Source organism: Ambystoma mexicanum, chromosome 7q (genome assembly GCF_040938575.1).
Source record: "Ambystoma mexicanum isolate Mex_15411 chromosome 7q, UKY_AmexF1_1, whole genome shotgun sequence".
In the NCBI taxonomy this organism is placed as follows: domain Eukaryota; kingdom Metazoa; phylum Chordata; class Amphibia; order Caudata; family Ambystomatidae; genus Ambystoma; species Ambystoma mexicanum.
In genome coordinates, this window is record NC_090941.1 from 529,375,078 (window position 1) to 529,402,514 (window position 27,437).

Consider the following 27,437-nt stretch of genomic DNA (forward strand, 5'->3'; position numbering starts at 1 on the left):
AAAGATTGATGTCCCTGAAAACCCCAGTCAAAACAACTCCCTGATGCCGAGGAAGAGACTCCTGGAACTGGTGACATTTATTTCCTACTACTTGAAGTGGCTTGTGATGTAAGAGAGATGCGCCTCTCTCTTTCTGATCTTACTTCCAAAGTCAGTCATCTGGAGTCTAGAGTAAAGAAAGTGGAGAAAGATACCAAGCATCCCACCTCTGAGGTTAATGGGAGCTTCAGGGCCTAAAAAGAGCTGCAAAGAGAAGTGTTTCCCTGAAAACCCAGAACCTGAGATTGGAGTTGATGTCTCGGAAATTGTACTTGCACCTGTTGGGCCTGCCTGAACATCCGGATCTGTACAAAAGCTTGGCTGAAAGGGGCCTAAAGGTCCTTCAGGAAGTTTTTGGTGATGGGGTGGTGGGGTATGCTGATCTGGATTGTGCATACAGGGTGGGCAAACTCATCAGTGGCAAACCCTGTCACATTATTTTGATTTTGAACAGGTCAAGTGTCAAAGAGAATATCTTGCGAGCGGCAATGGGGAAAAGGGACATTTCCTATGAAGGATCAGTCCTAAACAATTATCCAGACAACACACAGGATATCATGGAGGGTAGAAGAGCCTATAAAGAAGCAAAGACATTATCCAAATAGAAGAACATCTGTGCTATTTTGACCAAGTCAGCCACTATGAAGATCTTCTTTGAAAAGGGGACCAGGAGCACATAGAACCCTCTTGAGGCAGTCCAGTGACTAAAGGATAGATCAATAGAAGTTGATTTGGAATGATCTAAGTTAACCTTTTTGTCCCCCATAGGGTTTTAGGTTAGACTAACTTGCCATGGTTTTAAAAAAGAAAATGTTATATTCGTATTTATATATTAAGTACACTCTAACATTTGATTTAAATCGAAATGAAGGCTTTTTAAAGTTTATTGGATGATACGTTGGGGTTTCAGTTGTTCAGTGTTTACATTTGCTTTAAAAGTTATGAGTTTGTTTGCACGAGCGGGGCTTCCCTTGAGCTATGTGAAAATATATAGGTCCTTCTTTTTAAGATGCAACCTGCATGCAATGAAGGGATTGCTGGGTAAGAGATGGTGTCCGCGTCGCCTTCGAGAGGTGTTCAGTGGATTACAGAGAATAAAGTGAGTCAGGGCGGCCAGCGCATATTTTGCATTGTTTATTGACACCCTTTTCGGAGCGGTTTCGGCCTCTGATGAGTGACGCGCATATAACGTGCACTGCTGTAACAGCGCCATTGCCGAATAATGCAAATGGGGTTAAATCAGTCTAGGTCTTGGAATACTGATTCACTTGTTCGCTGGCTCTGCAGGGATGTATACTTGCGGTGGTGAGTTGAATGAAAAGACAATTATTAAGCCAAAAAGATGTTTCAACAGATTACAATAGGGCTGCACCTGCATCTACCAGTCCACATATTTGATTCTTGAATAACTGTCCTTTTTAAGTGAGAAGGTGCATTCTGTTCAAGGTTAATGTAAGGGACTATAGAGCATTACCCCATATGTTGCCTGACAGTATTAAAGTGTCACCAGTGTTCTGAATCAAAATCTTAGAAGCATGGATAATTTTGGCAATTACGGTTGGTGCAGTACAGAGGTGCCATGTAATGTTGCGGTGCGTCAAGTGAAGACTAACGTGGGACAGACGAAATACACATTGTTCAGAAATCCGCAATATAACTATTTCAACAGCCATGTTCTGGCAAATAGGCTTCCATCACTATACAACTCTGGGTGCAATTCAGATGGGAGGCAAATAGTTGGGGACATTACTGTATCCGCGGATGAAAGACCCAACGCTCATTCATATGGACTCTACATATTTAGAGTTGGAAGGTTGAATGAACATGACATTTAGCATTCAAATAATAATACTAATGGAGAGGTGAAGATAATGCAGTGTACCAAACACATTGCTTAATGCTTTCGGATTTTTAAAAAGTTTTAGACTATTATTGCACTGTGTTCTTCCCATCGCAGACTACTTGGAACATGGTATATTTGGCGGTGGCCCAATAATCACTTTAGTAAATACACCATACAGGGCAAAGTTAGGGTACTAAAGAATTTTTGGGGAATGTTACTGTACTCTTATTTGACTTCCATTTGGATCTGGTAGATGGCTTCATCACACCCTTCACTGATTTTAGGAACAAAGCTGGAGACGGGTTGATAGAAGTGAATTGGCATAGTTGGAAAGGGGTTTGATATGCCCCTACGAGCACAGGCCAGTCAATGGTTTGGTTTTGGATCACACAACCACTAATAGGGAATTATAGGTTTACAATTTCGATAAACTGGGCAAGATATTTGGAGTGATGGGGTGCATAAGAGGTGTTAAGTTTGGAGACGTAGCTCTTTAGATTATTTATTGTGGTGAATTATGAGGGGAGAGGGCAGGGTTTAGAATAGTTTTAAGCATAATTGTAGCTGTGTGGGGCTTCGCAGCCTGGTATGATAAAGTCAGGAAGTGGTTTGGTGTTTTTCTGTTGTTAATTGCATGTTTGTTTTTGTTTGTCTGTCTGGTTTTGTCAGTCGGGCAGGGGAAACAAACTTTTAAGAATGTCATCTCAGGTTAAGCTCAGTCTAAAGGTGATTTCATGGAATGTCAACAGAGTTAATGATATGAATAAAAGATAGATTGAAAGCAGATGTAGCCCTTCTACAAGAGACCTTTTTGGTGGACTCTAATGTGGATCTATTCAAGGGTGGGTAGGCTTGGTCTACTCCTTCGAGAGGGATTTGTATCCTTTTTAGAAAAGGTTTGCCCTTAACAGTACTCTCAAACTAAAAGGATGATGAAGGGTGAATTATCTTTGTCAAACTAAAGATCCAGGACTCTATTATAGGGGTATGCAATGTTTATGCACGAAATGGGGGGGAATGGCTCCTTTTTTAAATCTCTTGCCCAGTTTTTGCAAGAAGCTGGGCAAGCCGAGTTGATTCTGGGCGGGGAACTCAATGAAACTATGGATCCATGTATAGACTGAACAGGGGCTACGACAAACTGCATGGGTGAAAATCATATGTCATTGCAAGCCTTAATTGGTGAGTTCCACTTTATAGATGTATGGAGATTGATTAATCCCACTGTTAAGAGGCATACATACCACTTGAAATATTACAATGTTTTTTTCTAGAATGTATATGCTTTTAGTTGCTGGTCATTATACACAAAATATTTTGCATGCAGATACTAATATCTGATCACGCTCCATTATGGATTGAGGCGTCTTTAACCTTTGTATTGTCAAAAATAAACTACGGGAAAATGAATAATTCACTGCTGAATGATGATGAATTGGGTGACTAGATTGTAAAAGAGGCTGAATTCTTTTTATCAGTGAATTGGTCTCCAGCGGTTTCTGGAATATCAACATGGTAAGCCTTTAAACACTATATGCATGGGATGCTGATAGGCCTATCAAGTGAGCATAATAAAGTGATAAGGAGTGATTGAGAATGCATTGCAGCCAGAGATACTAGAGATGGAGAGGAAGTATATGTCAAATCCATCATTGTACTCTGGGAAAGCTTTGTCTCGCAAAACATTTCACCTTGAAAAGATGCTAACTGAAAAGGCTGCAAGATGAATTTTTAGAACTAAGTGTAATTATTATGAAGGGGGAGAAAAGTGTGACAGGCTATTGGTGCATAGATTGAGGATTCAGGAGAGAGGTTGTGCCATTAGCGCCATTGAACACGCTTCTGGGGGGTGACATTTGACCCTGCAAAAATAAACAGAGAATTCCAAGACTTCTACTCGGCTCTGTACATCTGTCGAGATCTTCCAAATGATGAAAGGCTAACAAGTTATTTAGACGGTTGTGATTTAGGGAAGATCCCGGAAAATTATGAGAACTGAATTGGACTCTGAAATCTAAGGGGAGGAACTAATGGATGCAGCATCCCACTTGAATGGTGGGAAATGTCCTGGTCCAGATGGGCTGCCAGCAGAATTTTATAAAATCATGCGTGGGGTGGTTTTTGAGCTTCTACTGGAAGTCCAATTAGAATCAAGAAGGAGGGGTGTTTTGCCGATAACGTCCAGACATGCTTCTATCTCTGTATTGCTGGGAAGCTGCAAACAACAGTGTGAAGTTATAGGCCAATCAGCCTAATAAATACTGACAATAAGGTGCTGGCAAAATTGATTTCATTACGGATTGAGAAAAGCATGGAAAAACTAATTGACCCAAATCAGTATGGCATTGTGAAAGGTAGAGGCACTTCAACTAACATATACGGAAATTGATACTCACACTGGAGGAATGCAAAAAATTAGTTCAAGAAGCAGCTGTATTCTCGCTAGATGCAGAAAAAGCGTTTGACAGGATTGAGTGGTCTTACCTGTTTGCACTGCTGAGAAGCTATGGATTTGGAGTGGAAATAATTGAATGGATATCGCTGTTCTACTCAGGACTGACGCCAGCTGTAAATACTAATGGATGGGGTCCCGGTAAATCCAAACTGGTGCGGGGAACCTGGTAGTGTTGTCGCCTTTGTTGTTCGTGCTGGTGATGGAGCCATTAGCTGTGAGACTCAAGAAAGATGAAGCCATCAAGGGGGTTCAATATGGAGATGTGTTGCAGAAGGTGTGGCAGTATGCAGATGATATGCTGTTAGTACTGCGGAGCCTGTACACGTCGTTGAAGGCACTAATGCAGCAAATAGAGAATTTCTAATCTTTCTCAGGATATAAGATTAATTGGGCAAAATCAGAAGTGATGCCAGCCTCGACTATATGCACCAGTGAATGTGTCAAGAACCTTGGGTTTCGATGGTGTCCAGATAAAATAAAATATTTGGGGATCTGGCTGACTAGTGAAGTGAATGGAATGGTGTATGTCAATATGAAAGGTGAAATCTTAAAACTGAAGACTGAATTGGCTCGATGGAAAGAATTGAGATCATCACTCTGTGGAAAAATAAATGCAATTAGAATGTCTTCAGCGCCGCAAATCAATTATGTGCTAGCTATGTTACCATTGCATATTAAGAAGAAAGATTTCAAGGATATCGATGTCTTATTGCATAATTTCACAGACTTTGAAGCGTACCATCTCGCATTTTCAGCAACGCATTTACTGCTATTCCTAGAGGGAAATCCTGAAGATTAGGTGAAAGTGGAGTCTAGTCTGAGCACCTCTCTGTCACTGGAAGCTCTGCTGTCAACAAGGAACATTAGAGGATATACAGTGTCAAAGGCGACAGACTTTCTAAGGAAGACATGGCAGAAGATGGAAAAATTGACTGGAGATGAAGGCTCAGTTAGAGCGAGGTCATCCATTTGGATGAACATAGGAATACAAATTGATGGGAAACTGCTATTCTGGCCTGAATGGTTCCTAAGCGGTATACAGTGGATCGGAGACCTGGTCAAAGATAATAAATTGATTGCTTTCAAAACTTTACTTAAAGCTAGAAACCTGAAAGGTTGCACCTATGAAGAATACCGCAAAATGAGCATGGCATTTGGAGAACTGAACACATCGGATGATGAGACCCTGAAACGACATCTAATGACCATAACATCAAAGGCCATTCTACCTCTGGAGTATACAAATTGTTGATGAGTTTAAAACAACCAAATAAGCAACTACTCAGGACTTGGTCAGACTGCTTGGGTACACAGATGAATTTGGTAGAATGGGAGAAGATGTGTAGAAATGTTGCACTGACATCTTTGAATATTTGGGATGGAGGATGTCAAGTGAATATACTAAACAATGTTTATTGGACACCATCTAAGATGTTTGCGAGGGGATTGAATGATGCAGACGAATGCTGAGGCTGTTTCCACAGGGAGGGATCATTCAACCACATGATCTGGGAATGTTGGAAGGTGAGGCCATTTTGGAGGGAGGTGATCAGAACAATGAACAGAGTGTTGATAACAATAATGTTCATATTGTTAATAATATGTTAAAACATTGGGGAATGACACCTGCTTGGATGAGTTGGGGTACCCAGAAAACTGCTGGTTTTTTAGGGTTACACTGTTGGCAAAAGAAATTATTCTGATAGACTGGAGATCTGTCACTGCTCCAAGCACTTCTGCATGGACGTAAAAAGTAATTGTTGGAGATGATAATTCCGGGCAAAAAAGGAAGGTGAAACTGTATGAGGGAATATGGGGGAGGTTTGAAGAGATTATCTGATGGTTGGACTTGTGCTTGTCCTGCTAATCCTGTTCTGTCTATATTTGTTGTACCATTTGTATGTACTGTAATGTTTTAATTATTCTACTTGTTAAAATGTAATACTTTGGAAATGAATACAAATGTAAATTTAAAAAAAAGGTGATGTGACAGGTGTGAGGTGCATTTATGGTTGTTTTGCATGAAAGATCGAAGTTTGATATGCAATGTGGCCCACTGAAGGTTGGTGAGTGTGTCATGGTGGCAGCAGATACGTAATAGTTAACAAATAACTGTTTCTCTCAGATATGTAAGTGTTTATGCTCAAAATTTCAAATATCCTCCCTTATAAGAAACATTAATATCATATAGATTTAAGTGACATGTTTTCCACAGCAATGACACAAAACTGTGGGATCTTTGTGCAGGGTGAATCTGGATCCCAGCGGCGGGACTCTCTTTACTAAGAATGGAACCCAGCTGAAACACTGGTCGTGGCAGGATGCTGAGAGCCACATTCATGCTCCTCCATTCCAGCCCATCAACGTGCAGGTCAACCCTCGTATTGAGATTCGCATCTCATCGCAAGATCAGATACAGCTGACATTCTCTACCAAGAGGACCGGCATCAAGTTTAACGTGGGGGCCAAGCTAAGGGTAGGTCCACAGAAAGTAAATAACAGTATATTGTGGGATGGCCTGTGCAGGCTGGGATTGGATTTCTACAATGTTGGGCATCCAACTGCCAGAAACAATTGGGTCAGGTTTCTATCATAGAGAATCTGATGAACTGTGCTTATTCAGTTTGATGAATAACTGTGAATATATTTCTTCTGTAATAGACCAATTATGGACTGAGATGCACTTTTAATGATTACTGATTGGCATGAAGTCGTGGGATAAAAATAACTTTTTTCATCACAAGACAATTATTCATCTTATCCAATTCATGTGTTAGGTTATATGGTCCAGTTAAGCATCAGGGACTCTTCACGGTAAATTTGAAGACACACATATTAATTTTGCATTAGCACATGCGCAACAGCATTAGTGGCAAGTCAAATTTTCACTGCATTTGCCTGTTGTAAATGTAAGATAATGGGCCTCATTACTAGTTCGGCGGTAACCCTGCCGGTGCTACCGGCAGTTTCCACCAAACCCGTAACACCGTTCTGCCAGCTGATATACACTACATTACATTACAAGTCCCGACGGCACGGGATATCAGGCTGTGGAAAGTGTAAGTCCCCATTCCCATAGGAATCCCATAGGAATGGGGACACGGAAGCACCGGCACCGTTGCTAATGGTGCCGGTGCTTCTGTGACAACTCCGCCAACCAGGACCGTTGTGCCTGGCAGGTCAGACCTGCTGGGCGCAACGGCCCAGGAAGGCAGAGCTGGAGTGTGGGGGTTTGGAAAGGGTGCCGCTAGAGTGTGACCGGCACCCTTATTTCCAGACCGCCACACTCGGAATGAGGCCCAATGATTCCTAAACATGTATTAAGTGAGAATTCTCCAGGATGAGCAAAATCAATCAAAACGACCCATGCCGTCTTTTTCAGCTACTTAATTCTATTCTCTGTCCTCGTCCTCCTAACCCTGCACTCTCATCTAAACTTTTCAGCCACCGATGTTGCTGACTTCTTCACCTCTAAAGTCACATCATTGCGCTCTTCCTTCCCTGTACCCCCCTCTGGTCCCTCACCTCTTGCTGTCTCCACTCCCCCTTGCTCTTCGCACTTCTCACCTGCTGTCTCTGCTCTTTGCACTCCTCCCTCTTCCACTGCACCTCCCTCCTTATCCTCTTTTACCCTCCTTGCTGATTCTGATGCCTCCTTCTATTTGGCGCATGCTCACCCTACTGCCGCCCCTTTAGATCCCAACCCTTCTTCCCTAATTTCTTCTATCTATCTGTCCTTTATTCCGTCTCATGGTTTTCATCAACCTGTCTCTGATTTCTTTTGCTTTCCCATCTTCTTTTAAGCATGCTGTTATCATTCCTGTTCCTTGTCCTCTAACTTTCGTCCAATCTCTCTCCTTCCCTTCCTGTCTAAACTTCTTGAGAGGGTTGTATGCTCTCAGATTTTATCTCATCTGCACCTTCACTCTCTTCTCCCCTCACTTCAATCTGTCTTCCGTCATGCCCACTCCACGGAGTCTTCTCTTCTACATGTATCCAACGCACTTCACTCTGTTCGGCACAACAAACTGTCTTCTACCCTTACTATCCTCAGCCTTTCCACCGCTTTTGGCACTGTAGATCACCCTGGTCTCCCATATTCCCTTTCTTCTCTGGGTCTTTCTGGATCTATCCTATGGTGGTTTGAAGCCTATCTTTCTAAAAAATGTTACTCAGTCTCCTGAGATGGACAACTCTCCTCCTCCCTCCCGCTTCTCTTTGTGGTCCCTCAGGGTTCTGTCCTCGGCCTCCTTTTCTCCTTGTATAATATTCCCCTATCAGAACTCATCAGTTCTTTTAATCTCTCATGTCACTTTAAAGCTGATGGTACTCATTCTTTTTTTCTTTTTCTCCCTCTCTTCAGGACACCGTTTCTTCTTGTCTTTCTGTGGTCAAAACATGGATGGCATCCCTCTTTCTCCATCTCAACCCTTCCAAGACTGAAGTCCTCTACTTGCCCTCATCCTCCTATTCATCATTTACCTTCCAATCTGGTATTTCTTTTCCATCATCTATCATCCCTTTCTCCCCCTTGCAATCCTGGGGTCACGTTTGACCCTTCTCTCTCCTCTCTCCATATCTCTTCAACAGCTCGTTCTGCTTGCTATCATCTTTACAATCATCACTATGCCCAACCATTTCTTTCCTTCTGGGCTACTAAGCTTCTGATTTACTCCTTAGTCTTCTCCCCACTTAACTGCTGGTCTGTTCTTACCTCCTCTCATCTTGCTCTCTTGCGCTCTATCTTTAACTCTGTCATTCATTTACTATTATGGCTCCCCCCTTATTCCTCAATCACTCCTTCTCTCATCTCGGCTCCTCCTTTGACTTCTTTCTTTTCATTCACCTCCTTGGTTTAGTCTACAAATCTTTGCTATCTCTGTTCTCTGGTGTCCCTCTTTCTTCTATCTGTCCAGAAACCACTGTGTGCCTCTTCTCGTTTTCGATCATTCACGCTTCTGTCACCCAAACTCTTTTTCCGCTTATAATATTTTCAGGACTCAGCTAAAGACCCATTTGCTTCAGTCTTTGACTCATGCCTAATCACTGATGTTATGTCTTCTCCATACCCTTCATTGTAATGTTGTACCATTCTTGATGTTTATACTGTCAATGCGTTTTGGTAAAAGCACTCTATAAATACAAATAAATACCAATACACATACCCGTTCCATAGATATGGCTGTAGCTTCAAGACTTTTCCCTAACTCTGAATTAAGGTCTCACATCAAAGGCAAGGTTTGCCCTGTCACTGTGCGTAGATTCTCCCTAGATTTGAGTTTGTGTGTTCTTCACCTGATATCCCTATGGGCCACAGTTATTGAGCCCATGTTCTCACCCAGTATTGGTATGAGCCACTTGGTCTGCAATCAGGATTGTGCTATTGAGTGCCCAAGCCTTCTACACTTCCCACCCATGATGTACCAAAGTCCTAATCCAGTAGAGTAGAAAACATGCAAGAAACAGACCCAAGAAACATGCCATCAGTTGCAATCATGAAAGTGAGTATATGTGGAGGAGAAAGGTACATGCAGCAGAAATGGCACTGTTTTCTGAGCAGAAGTACTTTGTTATTATACTTTCACAAAAGAGGTAGGAAAAACTTGGCCAATCAAAACACTGTATCTATGGGACAATAGATTGGCTTCCAGTCTCTCGTAAACTCTTTCAGACACACCTTATCTTCTGGGCTTTGATGAAGCCATGACCCAATCCGCATCTATAGGAGCTACTGTTTCAAGTGCTTGGAGCAAGGGAAGTTACAAAGAGAAGAATAAATATACAACTAAAAGTCCCAACAGCCACTGGGTCAACTTCTCCTCTGGCGCCCATCAGCACGTTCACATGTGATGTTGTTAGAGGAGAGAGGGTGCTGCGAAGAACCAACAAAAGAAACGTCCTTCCCATGGTAAGCTTGTTTCAGTTAGTTTGTGCAAAGAGTCAAGTAAAATGCCTATTTGCACCCAATCATGCACGGAGATGCAAGCTCGAAATGGGATATGTTTACTCACTAACGAGGCGTTTCTTCTACTCCTGATTAGTCGCATGAATGTGAGAAGAGAATTAAGGTTACCCCCTGACTTCATTAGCAGCTTACACAGGCCTTTCCAATTAAATCTAGTTACCCTCTTGTGCTATGAAGAGGTGAGGATTATCAAATTCAACAGGCATTAAGGAGAGAAGGACATTTTCTACATTGGGGTTTATCAGCTGTCACTCAGATGAAGGATCAGGCACTTGCCTATTGATCGTCATTATGACTTCCTTTCTCTCTCAGACCTGGATATCAGAGGTGGATGAACATGCAATAGCAGGTTATTCTGGGCTCTTTCTCCTCTCCCACCTCTACCTCCACCTGCGGTGTCCCCCAGGGCTCCAACCTTCCTCCCTGGCTCTTTAACACCTATCTTGCACCACTTGCACACCTCATTTCCACAATCTCCCCTAACTACTAGTGGTATGCAAATGACACACAACTCTTCTTCAAACGTCCCTCTGACACACTCTTCTTACTTCTGCTATCATTCCTGACTGCCTCTATCATTCCTGACTGCCTAACTGCCACCCAGTCCTGGTGTACCTCCATTGATCTATGTCTCAACCCCAGCAAGACTGAGATCACTCATATTGGGACTCATGCTCCCTCTTTCTTCCCCTTACTCTGGCCGTCTTCTATGGGCTCTCCCCCTTCTCCTTTATCTGAAGCCAGAAACCTTGGAGTCATCTTCGACTCCTCTCTATCCTTCCTCCCTCACATTCAGGACCTTGACAAGAAGTCCCACTTTCAACTCTACCTCCTTAAAGGAATTCTTCCTTTCCTCAATTTCCCCCAGAAGCTCAATGTCTCTAGAGCTCTGGCTCTCTTTAGGCTAGACTAGTGCAATAACCTTTTCCTTAATCTACCCTCTTCTTACTTACGACCCCTCCAGCTAATCCAGAACAGGGCTGCAAGACTTATCCTTGGCCTCAAGCCCAGGCACTGCATCTCTCCAGCCCTAAAAGCTCTCCACTGTCTTTCGGTTGCTGCAAGGATCCAATTCAAATCCCTCTGCATCATCCATAAGGTTGTCTATGGCAGGAGACCACGTGATCTATAACTTGCTCTCACTAAATACTCTCCTTCCAGATATTTACTTTTCTCCGGCACCAACTCTCTGTGTGTCAAGCGCTTCACTAAATTGCGAGCTGGTGGCCAATCCCTCTGCTCAGCAGGCTCTGTCCTATGGAGCAACCTCCCCCTCCCTCTTCCTCTTGACCCGGATCTCCTCAAATTCCGGAAACTCCTCAAGACTTTCCTTTTCACCTCCTCCTTCCCTTCCTCCCTCCTCTACTAAACCCCGCAGCTGCTGAGATTGATGACCAGGGCCATTACATGTCCGCTTGGGCCCTGGTCTCCCACACCCAATCACCTTCAGTGTCCGCCCGCTCCCAGCACTTGCCTTGGCACCCACTGGTCTATGCCACCACAGGCCTGCACTTATTTATTTACAGCTCACCTCTCAACTAGGCACTTACAGCTGCTCACTCCCCTGCACTTCCCTCTGGATACACCCAACATTTTGCCCCCCTGCACTCCCTCTTCCCTTCTCTCTCTCTGCACTTGCACGTTCTGAATGCTCTCAAGGCCTAGTAGGTCCACCTCTATCTTTCAATGATATATTTTGTTTTACGTTCCCTCTCTGTTGCCCTGTGGGCGCTTTGAAACACAACTTACTTGATGTATAAGTGCCTTACAAATGCACAATAAATAAATACAATATACACCCCCAGCCTTCCTCATGCTTAGAGCACATAGACTATCCAGAATTGAATGAGATATTCATGTTTTGATCCCATTTGAGATCTTCTCTAAAAAACATCTTACTTCTCTCTCTGTGAACACGTGGCAGTTCCCCCGCAATTCATTATCTCAATCTGCTTAGTGTTAATCTTTTGCTAAAGTTCCCCTGGAACAAATGTAGTCTTTTAATGGATCTCCTAGACTTCATTAGCAGAAACGCATGAGGTGGCGCATTTACATAGTTGATCAAGGATCTTTATCTATGGATAAATGACCATAATGACAGAATAGCTTGACATTTCTTAAAACGCATAGTGACACAATTTATTTCAGGAGCCAAGCATATCAAGAGTTATACCCTATATGTAGTCTGCATTAGGTTCTTTGTCATTGCCACAGTCGCTCCTGATCAGCAGGTATGGCCAGACCATTTTCTCATCTCTGGAACTCTAAATGTCAAATCGACTGCCATTGACAATGCTCCCAAACCACAAGAAATTCTGAAAACAGCCACAACATTTTTCGAACCCACAATACTGGACGACTGTTGGACTATCCTAAGGTCTAACTGGCCAGCTAGATGAAGTCAGCCATGTCTGGACACCCTTTCATCCATGATTAGGAATGGCATTGACCAGACCAATCCTCTATGCTCTTACAGATAGGAAACTAGCAAGGCCCTGCAATTACAGCAACTGAAAAAAACCCATAGACATACAGAAAGAATGTAAATAAAACACCAGGACTTAGAATATATAATATTTTACAGAACTAAGATATTGGCAACCAATCTATTTGGGCTGCTGAACAAATCCTTTGAACCAAAAACATTGAATCGGCCAGGAACAGCACCTGACAACTGTCTGATTGCATCACTAAACGTACCTATGCTATGGTGCTCCAATCTGCCTTCTTAACACCCATCGACCTGGTTGAAAACCTAGCCACTTTATTTTAGGAAGACATTTTATAAAATAAAAGTGGCTAATAGTGTGACTGTTAAACACAATTTGACCTCAAATGTATCATACCACATTCCTAGGCAAGATCGAATTATCCCACATTTAGCATTTCTACACTTGAAAATCTAGCATTGTTTAGCAATTCTTCAAGAAAATCAATCTCACTAAACCACCCAACAGTCATCTTCCAGTATGGGTTTTTCCATTTTGTGCATAATATCTTTTCCCTGAATTACAGAGATTTTTAAAGATTTGCCTCGCTGGATCCCTCCACTTTATCCAACTTTAGACCCATTACCATTCTCCCCACTATGGCTAAACACCTGGAAATTCTATTATTGAAACAACTTTATTGACATTGTGATAGCTCTCAGTAGTGTGCAATACACTTTTTCCATGACTGTCAGATGTTAGAATTTTCTCACAGTTCTAATAGAGTGAGATCATTTTTGGAGGTTAGATGCTCAGCTGCTATACTGCTCAACTTTCACTCCCTCGGGTCAACGGTGGAGTGTGGAACCTTTCAGGGGTCCCGCTGCCTTCCATTCTTTTAAGCATGAACACAACCACTTGACCCGGCCATACCCACCAACTACAGGCCCATCACCACTGTATCTTTCCTGCTAATAATACTGGACAGAGTGGCTTACCTCCAGATTCAAGAACACCCGGAATCTAACCAACTGCTTGGTATACGTCAATCTGGCTTAAGACCACAACATGGAACAGAAACTGCCCTTGTTGACCTCAAAAGTCAAATTGATGAAATTAAGGACAAAGGTAATGCTGCCATCCTACTCCTCTTAGACCTGTCAGCAGCGTTCGATCTAGTTGATCACGAAACCCTGTGCAGCCACTTAACCACCGCGGCTCACTTCTCCGCGTCCGCCACCACATGGATACAATCCTTCTTGGCGAACAGAACTATGAGGGTCTTCTCCACAACAGCGGCAGCAGACACCATCCCCATCACATGCGGAGTCCCACAAGGCTTCTGCGTCTCCCCCACGCTCTACAATATATTTACAAAACCCCTATTTGACAAACTGGACCGTCTGGGCGTCGTCTACACCAACTATGCAGACGACACCCAGATACTCCTTACCATCTCAGGCAACTACAACAAGGACGTCACCCGGATTAATGAAATCTTCTCCATCATTCAGGCATGGATGGCTACACATAGTCTATGCCTGAACGATGAGAAGACAGAGCTTCTCCTTGTCGGCTCTCTTAGTAACTTGTCCAAGTTGAGTCCCAGCTACAACAACATCCTCATTGATGGCAACACTATCCCCATTGTTAAAAGTGTAAAAACCCTAGGCTTCTACCTTGATGCCAACACCAATCTCGCCAAACAAATCAATATGACCGCCTCAGCCACTGCTTACACCGGCAAGCTGATCAGGGCCAGTAGACCCTTCCTATCCCCCAATAGCTGACTTGCTCTTGCCAGAGCCCTCATACAGTCCAAACTTGACTACTGCAACAGTATGTACCTAGGTGCCAACCAAACCATAATCTCCAAACTTCAAGTGCTCCAAAATAATGCACTATGAGCAGCGCTTAAACATCCCCAAGCTTGAGCATATTTCCGATATCAGAAAGTCATGCAAGTAGCTGTCCATAAGACAAAAAATAGACCTGAAAACTCTCTGCCTTACTTACAAGGCTTTAAACCACCTAGCCCCACCATATCTCACCAATAGATTCACTATGAAACCTACCAACAGAACCACAAGATCTTCAACACTCTCTGCCTAACAGTACCTATATTCTCCTTAAAAAGAGCTGGTGGCACCAGTTTCTCAGTACTTTCTTCCCAACTCTGGAACACTCTACCACTCAACATAAAAACCATCGAGTCATTTCAGATTTTTCGGAAACATGTTATTGACTGGCTACTGACCAAAATGTAATACCCATTCCCTACTGCTAGCCACCCAAATATACGACACACTGCTTAATCTTGATTGTAAATTGTAAATATTAATGTTCTGAATATGTATTGGAATCTGCACATATCCCACTTGGTTGGATTATGGAAATGTATATATGCCACCCTGTAACCGCTTACTTATGCGCCCTTCTACCTCCGGGTCTGGAGCGCTATATAAATAAAATAAACTAACAAACAAACAAATAACAACCACCTCTCCCAACTTATTTCATATTTTGTGTTGGCTTGCCACACAAGCGCTGATGACCTCTCTCTCCATGCAGGGGAAGCTTGTCCATAATGGGCGACGGATCACTAACCCATCAGTCAGTATGGGCGAGCCAAGAGAGCCCAATGAAAACACTGAGGGCTCCTGGGCTGGCTTTAAACAGTATAGGCAAATATGGATTCCCTCTGACAGTTCTAGTATTCCAGCATGCATGGCCAATGTTTCATGCAATCCTGGGGGTGTTTTGCTTCTCCAGCCTTGCATGGCCCACTGGGGATAAACGCTGAGGTACTGTGGGCCTGAATGTGCATTGGGGCACTCCTGCACCACATTGCATATTCATATGGCCTTTGGTGGTATAATGAGGAGTTTAAGCTCCACCGCATATGTGCTGGAATCAGGAAGCTCTCCCTGCTTGCTATTTTATGTTGCACAAGAGCAAGGGGGCCTTTGTGGTTTGTGGGATCAAGACAAGCAGAGTCCGTATGGGGCTGCAGGTAAGAAAAACAAATTCTGAATGTATTTGTGTATGTGTGCATGCATGAGTTTGTATCTGTAAGTGCATTTGTGAGTGAGAGAGTGTTATTGGTGCAAATGTGAATGAGCGAGGGTATGCTGTATCAGTGAATGAGAGAGTATATGTAGGCTACATGGGTGTGCATGTGAATGAGCAAGCGTATTCTGTATTTGTGCGTGGGTGAATGAGAGAGTGTATGAGCTAGTATATGCTGTATGAATGTGGGTGTGCTTGTGTTGTGCAGGAGCCAGTCTGGATATATATACATACCTTGGCATTTTTTACCAGGCATGGATGGTAAGGCAAATATAAGTGTTATTACATGGCTACACTGGTCTCCATTCGTGCAGCAAGTTTGGACATATTTTCTTACTGTGGCATGGCATTTTCTTTATTGCGCATCAAAGGTAAAACAAACATGATAAGTGTTACTATGTGGCTAGACTGACCTACATTTGTGAAGCCAGTTTGGATATATCTTTCTACTATGGCATGGTATGTTTTACTGTTTCATGGATATAGCAAACATTAAAAGAGTTATTACATGACTAAACTGGCCTTAGTTGGTGCATCCAGTTTGGGCATATGTTCTTACTGTGGCAGGGCATTTTATATGGTGCAAGAAGAATAAAGCAAATGTGATATGTCATAAGGTAGCTAGACTGGCATATTGGTGCAACCACTTTGGATATATTTGCTTACTGTGGCATGCCATTTATTACTGGGCATCAATGGTAAAACAAATATGATACATGTTATTATGTGGCCAGACAGGTCTACATTGATGCAGCCAGTCTGGACATATTTTCTTACTGTGGCATGGCATTATTTACTGGGGATCGAGGGTAAAACAAACATAAATGTTATTACACGGATAGATAGGCTTACATTGGTGCAGCCAGTCTGGATATGTTTTCTAACTGTGGCATGGCATGTGTTACTGGGCATCAAGAGTAAAGTAAACATGATCATTGTTATTGCATTGATAGTCTGGCCTACATTAATAGATCCAGTCTGGACATATACATATTTTCTTACTATGGTATGGCATATTCTGCTGGATATCCAGGCTAAAGCAAAGCATGATAATTGTTGTTACATGGCTATATTGCCCTACATTGGTGCACCCAGTCTGGATATATTTGCTTACTGTTGCATGGCATTTTTCTACTGGCATCAAGGATAAAGTCAAAATGAAGAGTGTTCTTGCATAGCTATTATGGCCTCTATTGGTGCAGCCAGTCTGAACATGTTGTCTTACTAAAGCATGGCACTTTTTGCTGGGCATCAAAGGTAAAGCCAACATGATGAGTGTTCCTATGTGGCTATACAGGCCTGAATTGAGGTAACGATTCTGGACATGTTTTCTTATAGTAGCATGGCATATTTACTAGCAAAGCCAACAGAAGTTCATTATTTTTGAAGGATACTGGCATATATTGGCAGAGGCAGCATAGACATGCTTTCTTATAGTATCATTACTGGCATTATTAACAAGGCAATCGTGAGTATGTTCTTGCAGGGGAATACTGGCATACATTGAGGCAGCCAGCATTGGCATGTATGGGCAGCCAGCATGAACACATTTGTATACTGCCATATATTGTGGAAGAATGCATCATGAAAATGTGTTTGAAAATGATCCTGTGCACTCATGCTTACTTGCACCTATTGGATTTTTTTTGAGTAACCCTAATAAACAGATTGCCGACAGTTTAACTTTTAAACCACAGAAGGTGTGCTGTAAAATACACAATTTGAACCCATTATTATTCAAAATTTCTTGCGAGGACAAATCCCCTCTCCCTCAGAACTGTGCTTGTTTGGATCCAGCTCCCTTACTATGCTTGGTCATATTTGTATATTTGTGGAAACATTTACACTTCTCCAATTAAAAAATGTACGTGCTGCCCTTCTATCCAGGTCTCAGCCAGAGAGACGCCATACCAGACGATTGGTTGAAAACTCATGCAGCGAAAAAAAAATTATATTTCTGGCCAGGTAAAGAGGCTTAACATTCTCCCCCTCATAATTTGCTGTCTTTCTTCCCCAATAGCCTGTCAGATATAGATAAAGTAAAACATCTAGGAGTCTTGTTGGACAAGGGTCTTTCTATCACCAGTTAAGTTAGAGCCAGAGTCAAATCAGTATTCTTTCAGCTGCACAGGCTAAAACACATAATCAACTGCACCCCTAAATGTGATCCAGCCTGCAATAGAAATTACAAGCTTTCGCTTTTAATACATCAGTGGGCTGTACCCTGCAGTCTCTGTGAGCCATATGCAAATCCAACTGGCCCAGAATCCTGCAGTGAGGCTGATATGTAGAGGGATCACATCTCCCATTTAAGGCACACCTTCAGATTGGCTCCTGGTGCATTTAAGGTTCACTTTAAGTTAGGATGCCTTGAGCACAATGTACTCAACAAAAAAGAGGAATACATATCTCACCCAATTCTTTTAATATGTTCCCGTCTGTTCTTTTGAGTCTTGTAACCAAGTTATTTTGAGAACCCTGTGTCTTTAAGAGAATGATTAGGGAAATATGCCTTTCTTGTGCAGGCCCATCTTGTCTGGAAAAATCGACCCCCTGAGTTATGGAGGAAAGCCAATAATTCTGCTATCTGAATCTTATCAAGACACCTTTCTTGGGTGATCTCATGTCTTTCTGGAATGTTTCCACCAACAAGGTGGAAGACCGGCAGGCTGGAGTACAGGTACCCACAGGTGGAAGCACAGAAGCGTAGTCCCAAGAAGGAGGAGACTGCCGATGATGGATCGACCACCCCTCCCGGGAGAGAAGGCCGTGGAACAGCAGGTACGCGCACCCAGTAAAGACCCCCGCAAGACATAAAGAAGCGGAAGCAATATCCCTTACAACTAAAGGGAGCCCTAGAAAACAGAGCACAAGAGAAATACCCCCAGGGGGAAGCAAGAAGGTTGTATCCATGAAGTGGGTGTGAGTCAAACTGAGTAGAGGAGAAGACCTGAGGAAGAGAGCCAATATCCCTCTAAACTAAAGGAACCCCTAAAAGGCAAAACACAAGAGAAATATCCCAAGGGGGAGAACCAGGACAGTATACCCCAAAAGTGGGTGTCAGTCAAACCGAGCAAAGGAGAAGACCCGAGAGGGGTCTAGGTGAATGGGCTAGTTCAACAGCAACAGTTACGTGGTCGAGACAGATAGGTCAGAGTCGACAAAACGACCACGAGAAATTTCCCCAAACAAGAAGGGGAACTGGTCTGCAAGAGGGAGCCAAAGTGATTACCAACATTACCTTCAGAAATACAAAACCTAATAAGACATGGAGCAGGTACACTTGTATAAGTTGTCATGAGTGTATGGAAGAGCTTAGCAATGTTCCCTGTTTATTTGAACTAAACAACTTTCGAGAACTGTCGTGACTAAGGTCTATGAAAGTATAAAAGGAAGATTTCAGTTACTTGTCTGTGGATTATAAAGACTGTGCAGGGAAACCAGACAAGAGGAACACTTTCACCTTTTATACAAGACTTGTTGGATGTTCGCTCGAACTGTGATGAGAGGCAAAAGCCTAGGAACCTTGGAAGGACATTTCGTAAAATACATTTAGTGTGAGGGGTCAAACACCACGCAATAACTAAGCACCACCTAACAAGCAACTAAATCAGAGTATTCATCTGTACTACTTTTATTTGCTTTATTTAGAGTAGTTGGGTCAGTTAGGTAGTTTAGGTTTGAACAGAAGACAGTATTGGGTTATGTAAAACAATCTGGCAAGCACCTTTGGTATTTACTTTGTTAGCTAGGGAAACCCATCGTAGCAATAGGGCTAGTTGAGGGAACTTCTTTCTTTTGTTAAAGATGCCAGTTAAACGTGTCCAGTTGTCCGAGTCCTACCTCCTGCCCACCACACCATGTTGTTTATGGATTTTCTGCAGACCATACAAACTGCGCATTTAGTTTGTGTACAACTTTAGTTTGTAAATAGACCAAAAGAAAGTGTACCCTTTTGCTTAATACTGTCATGGAACATTGTTACTCTTTTTACAATACCAGTTGCTGGCCTACAAATTCTGCATTGAGATGGTATCAGAACTCCTTTGGGTTTCTAGGGACCAGATCCAAGCAATAGCTCTAAAGTGGTGTCTTGAAATATTACTCTGCATTATCACTCTGCACATGGATGAGGAGTTGATAACTTCCAGGTTCTGGCACATGATTGGTTGTTTAGGAGAATTTCAATGCCGCAGAAGAGAACATGCGTTCCTTCCGAGTTTATGGTATGAGCTTCCTGGACCCCTGTCTAATCCATGTATTGTCTCCTTGTTGCGCCCCAAGGCTCAGGTGAAGAATAATGGATATTCCTTGTGTTTCCAGGTAGATTAGTACTGCCTTTTTCTCATAATGGCTAAACCGTTTCTTCCTTCCATGGTTGATTTGTTATTTGTTTGCTCCATATTGCCCTCAGAGGGATTTTGCTTAGTGTTTAATTTGTTGTACGATAATAAAGTTGGCATTACCAACGCTTGTAGATTTAAACCTTTTTTTATAGAAAGTAATCTTTAAAAAAATGTTTTCGCATGGATTTCTTCCCTTCTCTAAGGGAGTAATGTATACATTGCATATGCATTATGTTGACGAGATTTTAATTATATGTGTATTTTGTCCTCAAATGCTTGCATGTTGTTTTGTTGCTGTGAGCAGATTATTTTGCAAATCATCCATTTATATTCAGCTTATATAACATACTGTGGAATAGGTAGGACTTTTGAAAAAATGCATTTATTTAGTATCTGTTAACATTGTAATCAATGACGATAGGTGATGTTTCCTATTTGGAAGATTGTTCTGAAAGTGTATTTAAGTAAAAGTGAAAGTAATGTAATGTGACCTATCATGGGTTACAGTAATAATACATAGTGTTTTTCAGTGCTAGGTTTTTGCTTTTAATAGTTTTGTGAAGGCCCACAAGGTAATTTGATGTGCTCTCTGTTAGAACTTTGATGTGTTCTTTCATTTGAGTTATAAGTAGATCCTTTAAAGCTATGCGTTTGTTTGCTAAGTTGTGTATCAAACCAGTAATGTGTCAACATTTTTATTATGTTTAATTTTATTTTTCAGGTTGGGATGATTTTTTCGAACACAAGCCATGGAATTAGTTTGAGCGTGTTCTGCAATAAAACGTGGATTTTGTGCAGGTGATGTTTGGTGCATGGATCCAATGAAATTTGTGAAGGGTTACATTCGTATTGATAGAGTTGGTTTGACTGCAGGAGTAATAATTAAGACGACTTATTCAGGGTCATATTATGTTTGACTGTTATCTGAGATTCTGTTCCATTGTAGGCGTTTAGGTAGATATTTTTTAAGGGGGATTTTCCTCCGTATTTCTGTGTTTTTATATTGTGTGCGCAGCATCAGCCTGTGACATTTTTGCAAGGGAATGATAGAACATTTGCCAGTGTCTAATTCTTTTACTCCATCATGTATGTTGTTCTGCATTACTTGTTTTCCTGTATGTTTGCGGAATATTTTATTATGTTACACTCCTATGTACATTTGTATGTAGGGACATTTTTACCATTTCTAAGGTCGTATTTCTTTAGCCGGTACATTGATATGGGAAGATTGTACTTTACTGGCTTGTGGTGTATTTCACATGTATGCAGACGCTTTTGCTTGTTTATTAATGTATCTATTTTATTTTGTCCAATCTTTTTATAGGCAGTGCAACAAATATCAAAGTTTGTCACTGCTTTAGATGGGGGAGTCTCTTTCCATGAGGCCAGAGAGGTGAGACCACTGCCCGATATTCCCCCTGGGGTGGTGATCAGAGGGATATGATATGATATTATATTTTATCTATAGCGCCCCCATACACAAGAGTTTCAGGGGGATCTCATGGGGAGGGAGGACCCCATTGAGAGCTCTGACCAGCTTCGGTGAACACAATATCCCTTTCCCTCTCCCACCTTCCCTCCAAACCCATCCTTCTCCACATTACCTGAAACCACCATGTATTGTTGTAATACATCCCAGAGAATAACTACTGGGACGAGGTAGAGGCTGTGAGTAATAATGAGTACCAACATGCACACACTAGCCTTTGCAAGGACCCAATTGGCCCGCTATCATTCAAAGGCAGAGAGGGAACTGTAGGATGGCGTCTTCATTCTTGGTCTGGCGTGGACCACGAGAGGCTTCAGGTATGCGCCGGCCGGCCAGAGGGAGAACCACGCTTGCAGAAGGCTTGTAGCATGGGCAGCAGACCCAAGTGAAGGAAATCTGATTGTCAGTAACTGGAGCCGTGAGAGTGCAGGGGGATGGACGCCGAACAGCAGAAGAAGCACGCCGAAGGTCGGCGAGGAGGCCGGAAAGTCCAGGAAGCTGCTGAAGCCCCTGGGAAACCTACAAGCAACTCAAGAGGGATGACCCAGACCCTACAGGTACCAGGGTGCTGATACCAAGGCTGGGGAGACCCACAAGGGGCAGGAGGCTGGAGGCAAGATATAGGAGATATATATAGGTAGGAGAGAGAACCAAGGCTGTGGCTTGAAGAAAGAGAGAGCTGGGAAGCTAACCAAGTGAAGGGGGTCTGGGGCCCATACAGGGGACAAATACCCCAAACCCTAATACCAACGAATACGAAGGTTGCATATTCAAGGAAAACTCAGAGACCTTGGCAGGAGAGTCCACCAAGGTTGTCAGTGAATGAGAAGGACATCTTCCCTACTTGGCAGGAGAGTAAACCAAGAAGGGGGTACTGAGAAAAGGCGCCAAGCCCTTACGTTTTGTGGAACTTTCACTTGTTTTCCTATGCTGGAAAGACTCTGGGGAAAGGGTATCAGCCCCTTGAGCCTTGTGGAACTTTTGTTTTATTTCCCTACACCTTTCGAAACTTTTATGTTTGAGCTGCAAGATTGGGCTGCAGATCAGCAGTCAAGAGAAATTTACCATTGCACATTATATTAAGCTTAGCCTTTGAGGGATAGGTTAGGATTTGGACACAGGACAGCAAACTTTACTTTGGACATTCTGACACAGACAGTTTTATTACCTACTTTTGTAGAGACAGGAACACCCCCTCTTAGAGATAGGGCTAGTTAGGCTTTCCTCCAATTTCCCCCATTTTTGGTTGTTAATAAAAGTCATTTCCAATGAACATGCCACCTTTGTGTCCGTCTCTTACTCCTAGACCCTCACAGCAGGTAAGGCTCATCAGTAGGTAAACGGGTGAAAGAATGATACTTGTGCAACAATTCAATTATTTTAAATAGTATATTTTAATAGCAGGTACGCTACACTGTATGCATTTTTGTATGTGTTTGAATTTTTTATTTGTTTTTTAAGAGCTGTGTTCTTGTGTGAATTTCCCTTGTTCTTGATATTAGAATATTGCCCATACAGGTTATTTTGATCAATGGAATGTATTAATGAAGATGTGTGTGGCCTTGGAGCAGCAACTTTAACCTTAATCCATTGTTAAACATAAAACTAACATTAACATTAAATATACAATAAAATAAAACCAACTACTTTAAAACCAATATAGTTAAACCTAGCTCACTCTTGTTTAGATTGCTTTTCATGTTTGAATATTCTGATAGTATTTTATTTTCAGTTTTTGAGACTAGGAGCATATGTATCTTTTATGTTTATGTGTGATCAGAATGAATGACACATATCTTGGATGAGTGTATGACACCCATGCACATAAACTAAATACTATGCTGTGATTGTATCAATTACCATTAGAAGCCAATAAGGCATCTTGGGGAACTGATTGTGCTTTTATCTGTTTATGTGAAAATCGGACCGTAGAAATTAACATGCATTTCCTCTTCTTTTGTCAGTTTTATCACGCACCTTGATGGGGCTTTTGAATAGCAAGTTAGAAATAATGGGTTTTAATCGGTGTCTGGATTCTTATACATTGCTTATTTTTGCTGGTGATATTGGACTTTGTCAGGCATTGAAAAGGTTTTACTGGAAACTATGAAGATTAGGAATATAATGTTGCCCAAATGTTATTTTGTTGGTGTTTAAGAGTCCTCATTTTTTACCCAGTCTTTGTGATTATATGTTTATTATTTATTGATATGCCAATTGTGTATGTTTTAGGATTTCATCCGACAAAAAAGTTATATGTGACTGAGTTTTGACTTTCATTTTGATGCAGCAGGGTTGATTGTTGCTGTTGCTGTATGAAAATGGTGAACTAGTGATTTTTGTAACTATGGGTTTATGTGTTGAGATTATTTAATATAAATTGTGATTATAAGTGTGTGTTTTGCAGTCATTCAATATAAGGTGTGATTTTGGATGTATGTTTTGAGTCTATTACCGATATGGTAAAAGTCCTTTTTTATTACTTTGAATGGTTACTTTCATGTGGTTTTATAGTGCATTGTATGTTGGCAAGATTGTTGTGCTGTTATTGGGGTTCATTGTAAAGATGTAGCTATGCTGTAAAGGCTATTTAAAATGTTGTCTGAAAGTCAACATAAGTAGTACATATATAAAGGATTTTTAAATTTGTGTAAAGATACAAAGCAATTAAGCTTGTCATTTCTCTTTTGTAGAGTAATCATCCAATCAGGTTTGTGCTTGAACCTTACAAGATAGTGGCAGGCGCACCTTGTATGGATAAATGCCCATGTTACTCCAATGTCTCTGGACCCTCCTACAACTCGCAGGCTTTCATTGTTCTAGACCTTTGTCCTAGTTCTTCTGCTTTATCATAGCCCTTCTCTGTCATATTCTTTCATCACAATCCTCCTTCTTCTTAGTCATTCTCTTTCATCATTGTCCTCCTTCATTACAATACCTCTTCTATGTAACAGTCCTTCTTTGTCAAAGTTCTTCTTTGCCACATTCCTTCATCATAGTCCTTATTCATCATAGTCCTTCATCACGCACTCTCTCTTTCAAAAAAGTTCTTCTCCTTTGTCACATTTCTTCTACTTCATCATAGTCCTCTGTCATAGTCCTTTCTTTTGGTTGTCTTAGTATTTTTCCTTCATCACAGTCCGCCTCCTTGATCACAGTCCTCCTCCTTCATTACAGTTCCTCAGCTTTGTCACAGTCCTGCTTTTTTCCAGTCCTTCTCCTTCATCACTGTCCTTCGCCCATATCACATTCCATCTTCATCACAGTCCTTCTCCATCTATCTTCATAATCATTAATTCACACACCCTCCCTTGCCATTTGATTCATCAATCGTCACATTCATATTTTTTCTTTGACACATGTTCCCCTCTCTCCACGCTTTCTGCTTTCTCCTCAACATAAGAATGTCTCTGTGCTTTTAATCAAACATATTGTCAACATAGAACAGGAAGCATTTGGTGACATTAAGCAGATACATAATTATCTTTGCATGAACAATCTTAATTATTTGTCTTTCTTCGTTAGTTCACATTTAAATTGTTACAGACATATATTTGCTCTGTTCTCCTTGTCCATCTCAACTGCCACATCAAACAGGAGACTCCTTGGTTGTATTCCTTTGCTAGGGGCCGGCTCACCAACACAGGCATGGACATTTTTTATCTATGCTCCTGTGAAATATGTGCATGGAAGTGTGCTTTGTAAGATGTTTGATTTTTGGTTGTATTACTATATTTTGTGATATAGTTAGCCATTGGACTGTGTTTCTTTGGGGCCAAAAGGAGCATGGGTAGTTGTTTAACTGTTGTTGTTGGTAATAGTGCAGGTGTGGCTGCAGTTTTTGGCATGGAGTTTGCCTGTTTAAGATGTGAGTGGATAGTGTGTACATTGGCGGTCCTGCTCTTTGTCTATGAAACATTTGAAGTACTGGTGTACCTAGAAAACTCATTAGAGGTATATGACTTATTTTGTGTACCTATGCTTTTGTGTATATTTGTATCGCAATATTTAATTTCACTTTCCAAATTCAGCATCATCCGCTATTGTAGCACAGTGGCTCACTGAAACCTCCTAATAATTTTCTTTTCCGCAATATAGGCACTCTGAGATTCATATGAAGGTGTACCTAGCAAGATACATTTGTACGTTAGTATGTTGTGTTCCTTTATTATATAATGTTCATGTTTTTTTAAATGTAGTAGTAGTAATTTGGATTGTGTGCATGAGATGGAGAGAATTGAAAAGGGAGAGAGAGTGGGAGGTTTTGGTATTTATTTTTATATGTGCTTGGTTAATAGATGTGTTTTGTTTTAGTTTGGATAACGCAGTGGACTATTTGGGGTATGTTTTAGGATACTGTGGAACTCTGATGTGTGCTGAAATTAGATATAAAGTTATGTGCATACATTGTTACGGTATGTTATATGATGTGCTGTACAGCACTTACGTATGCCTTTTCTAAGTTTCCCATTAGTAAATCTAATTTTATGAAATATTGTTGTAAGGTGGGGTATGATTGAGTGCTATGAGGGCAGAGTTTTAAGATTTGCTGTTATTGGGTGATATGTATTCTCCATTTTGAGGGCATTTCTTAACACAATTGAGTTGCAATTTCAATTTGATTGCAACAAGTCAAAATGAGGTATGTCTTTTAAAAAAGTGCACATCAGATGAAGTGTATAAGATGTTGCAGAGATTTTTGTTTGATATTTTGTGCATTCGAGTTCTACCTGAGTAGATCCATGTTTTGGTGCATTGTTTAATACGATTTACAACTGTGTCCTAAGACCTTTTAAATTGCATTTTGGCAAAATAGTTTGTTAAGAAATGATGTGTTTGTCAATTTCCTTGTGGGGTGTGTTTGGGAGTGGTGGGAAATGGGGCCGGTGTGTGACTATGAATATTTAGCAATTAGTCACCTTTGCTGTGGCTTATCCTGACGTGAGATTTGTAAATCTGCATCTTAATCACATCACAGAAGCACAACCATCAGTGAGCTTGTGGCTATTAAACTAGCAGGTTGGGCACTTTATGGGAAGAACCTGCCTTGTTCTCTAAAGAAATTTGTGCTAACAAATGCATATGATTAATTTGTTTCTTCACATTTTATCTTAGTTGGGGAATAGCTCTGTGTATGAGCAGTTCTGTCATGTTCATGCTGCTTGAAGTTGTAACATCCTTGATGTTAACTGAGGTTCATATGCCTGCATTTATGAAGTTAGTGAATGAAAAGTTGCTATGTGCACTCCTCTGTGTTAGGTATAACGTTCTTTTGCATGACTGTGCAGATGAAAACATGTTCTGCGTGCACTTTTAGAAAGGTGGGGAGCATTTAATGAGCTGTATGACTGAAGACGGGTTTTTAATGTTGTTAGGACTTGATAAAGTGATGGGTTTAGGTATAGTGAGATCAGACTAGTGGGTGTTTGTTGTCTGTGCATGTACGACTGTATGTTGTGTGGTGTGGTTGATGTTTGTCTTTTCCTTTTCCCTTTCAGATTGTGTCTAAAATGAAGGCATGGGCTTGGTGGTTTATGCTGGTCATGTACCAAGCTCTGTTGGGAGAGTGAATGTGCAAATCCTTTTATTTTATTACCTATGAGGCTGTCACTTGACTCCCTGTAAAATTCACTTACTGTTTTTAAGCCTGTGTTGATATTTTGTTTACTGTTGCTGTTTTAAAAAATGATAAATAAAGGTCAATGGAGAAGTTATGAGAATTATCTGTTCCTAGGTAATTTGTTACAATGGGAAATGTGTGTTTTCGGATGTTTTAACTTACTGGATGCTGCGGATGAATGT

At 41.5% G+C, this 27,437-nt stretch overlaps 1 protein-coding gene across 3 annotated transcripts in view; it reads left to right on the top strand.

Moving 5' to 3' along the window:
- Nucleotides 1-27,437, top strand: part of ERICH6B (glutamate rich 6B) — a 2,074,788-nt gene that overhangs the window by 2,015,868 nt on the left and 31,483 nt on the right. For 2 of the 3 annotated variants that reach the window (XM_069640454.1, XM_069640455.1), the window contains one exon: nt 6,585-6,813. The exons of the other annotated variant lie outside the window; for it this stretch is intronic. In XM_069640454.1, the coding sequence (XP_069496555.1) occupies nt 6,585-6,813 (229 nt within the window). The remainder of the gene's footprint in view (nt 1-6,584; nt 6,814-27,437) is intronic. 3 annotated transcript variants of the gene reach the window in all.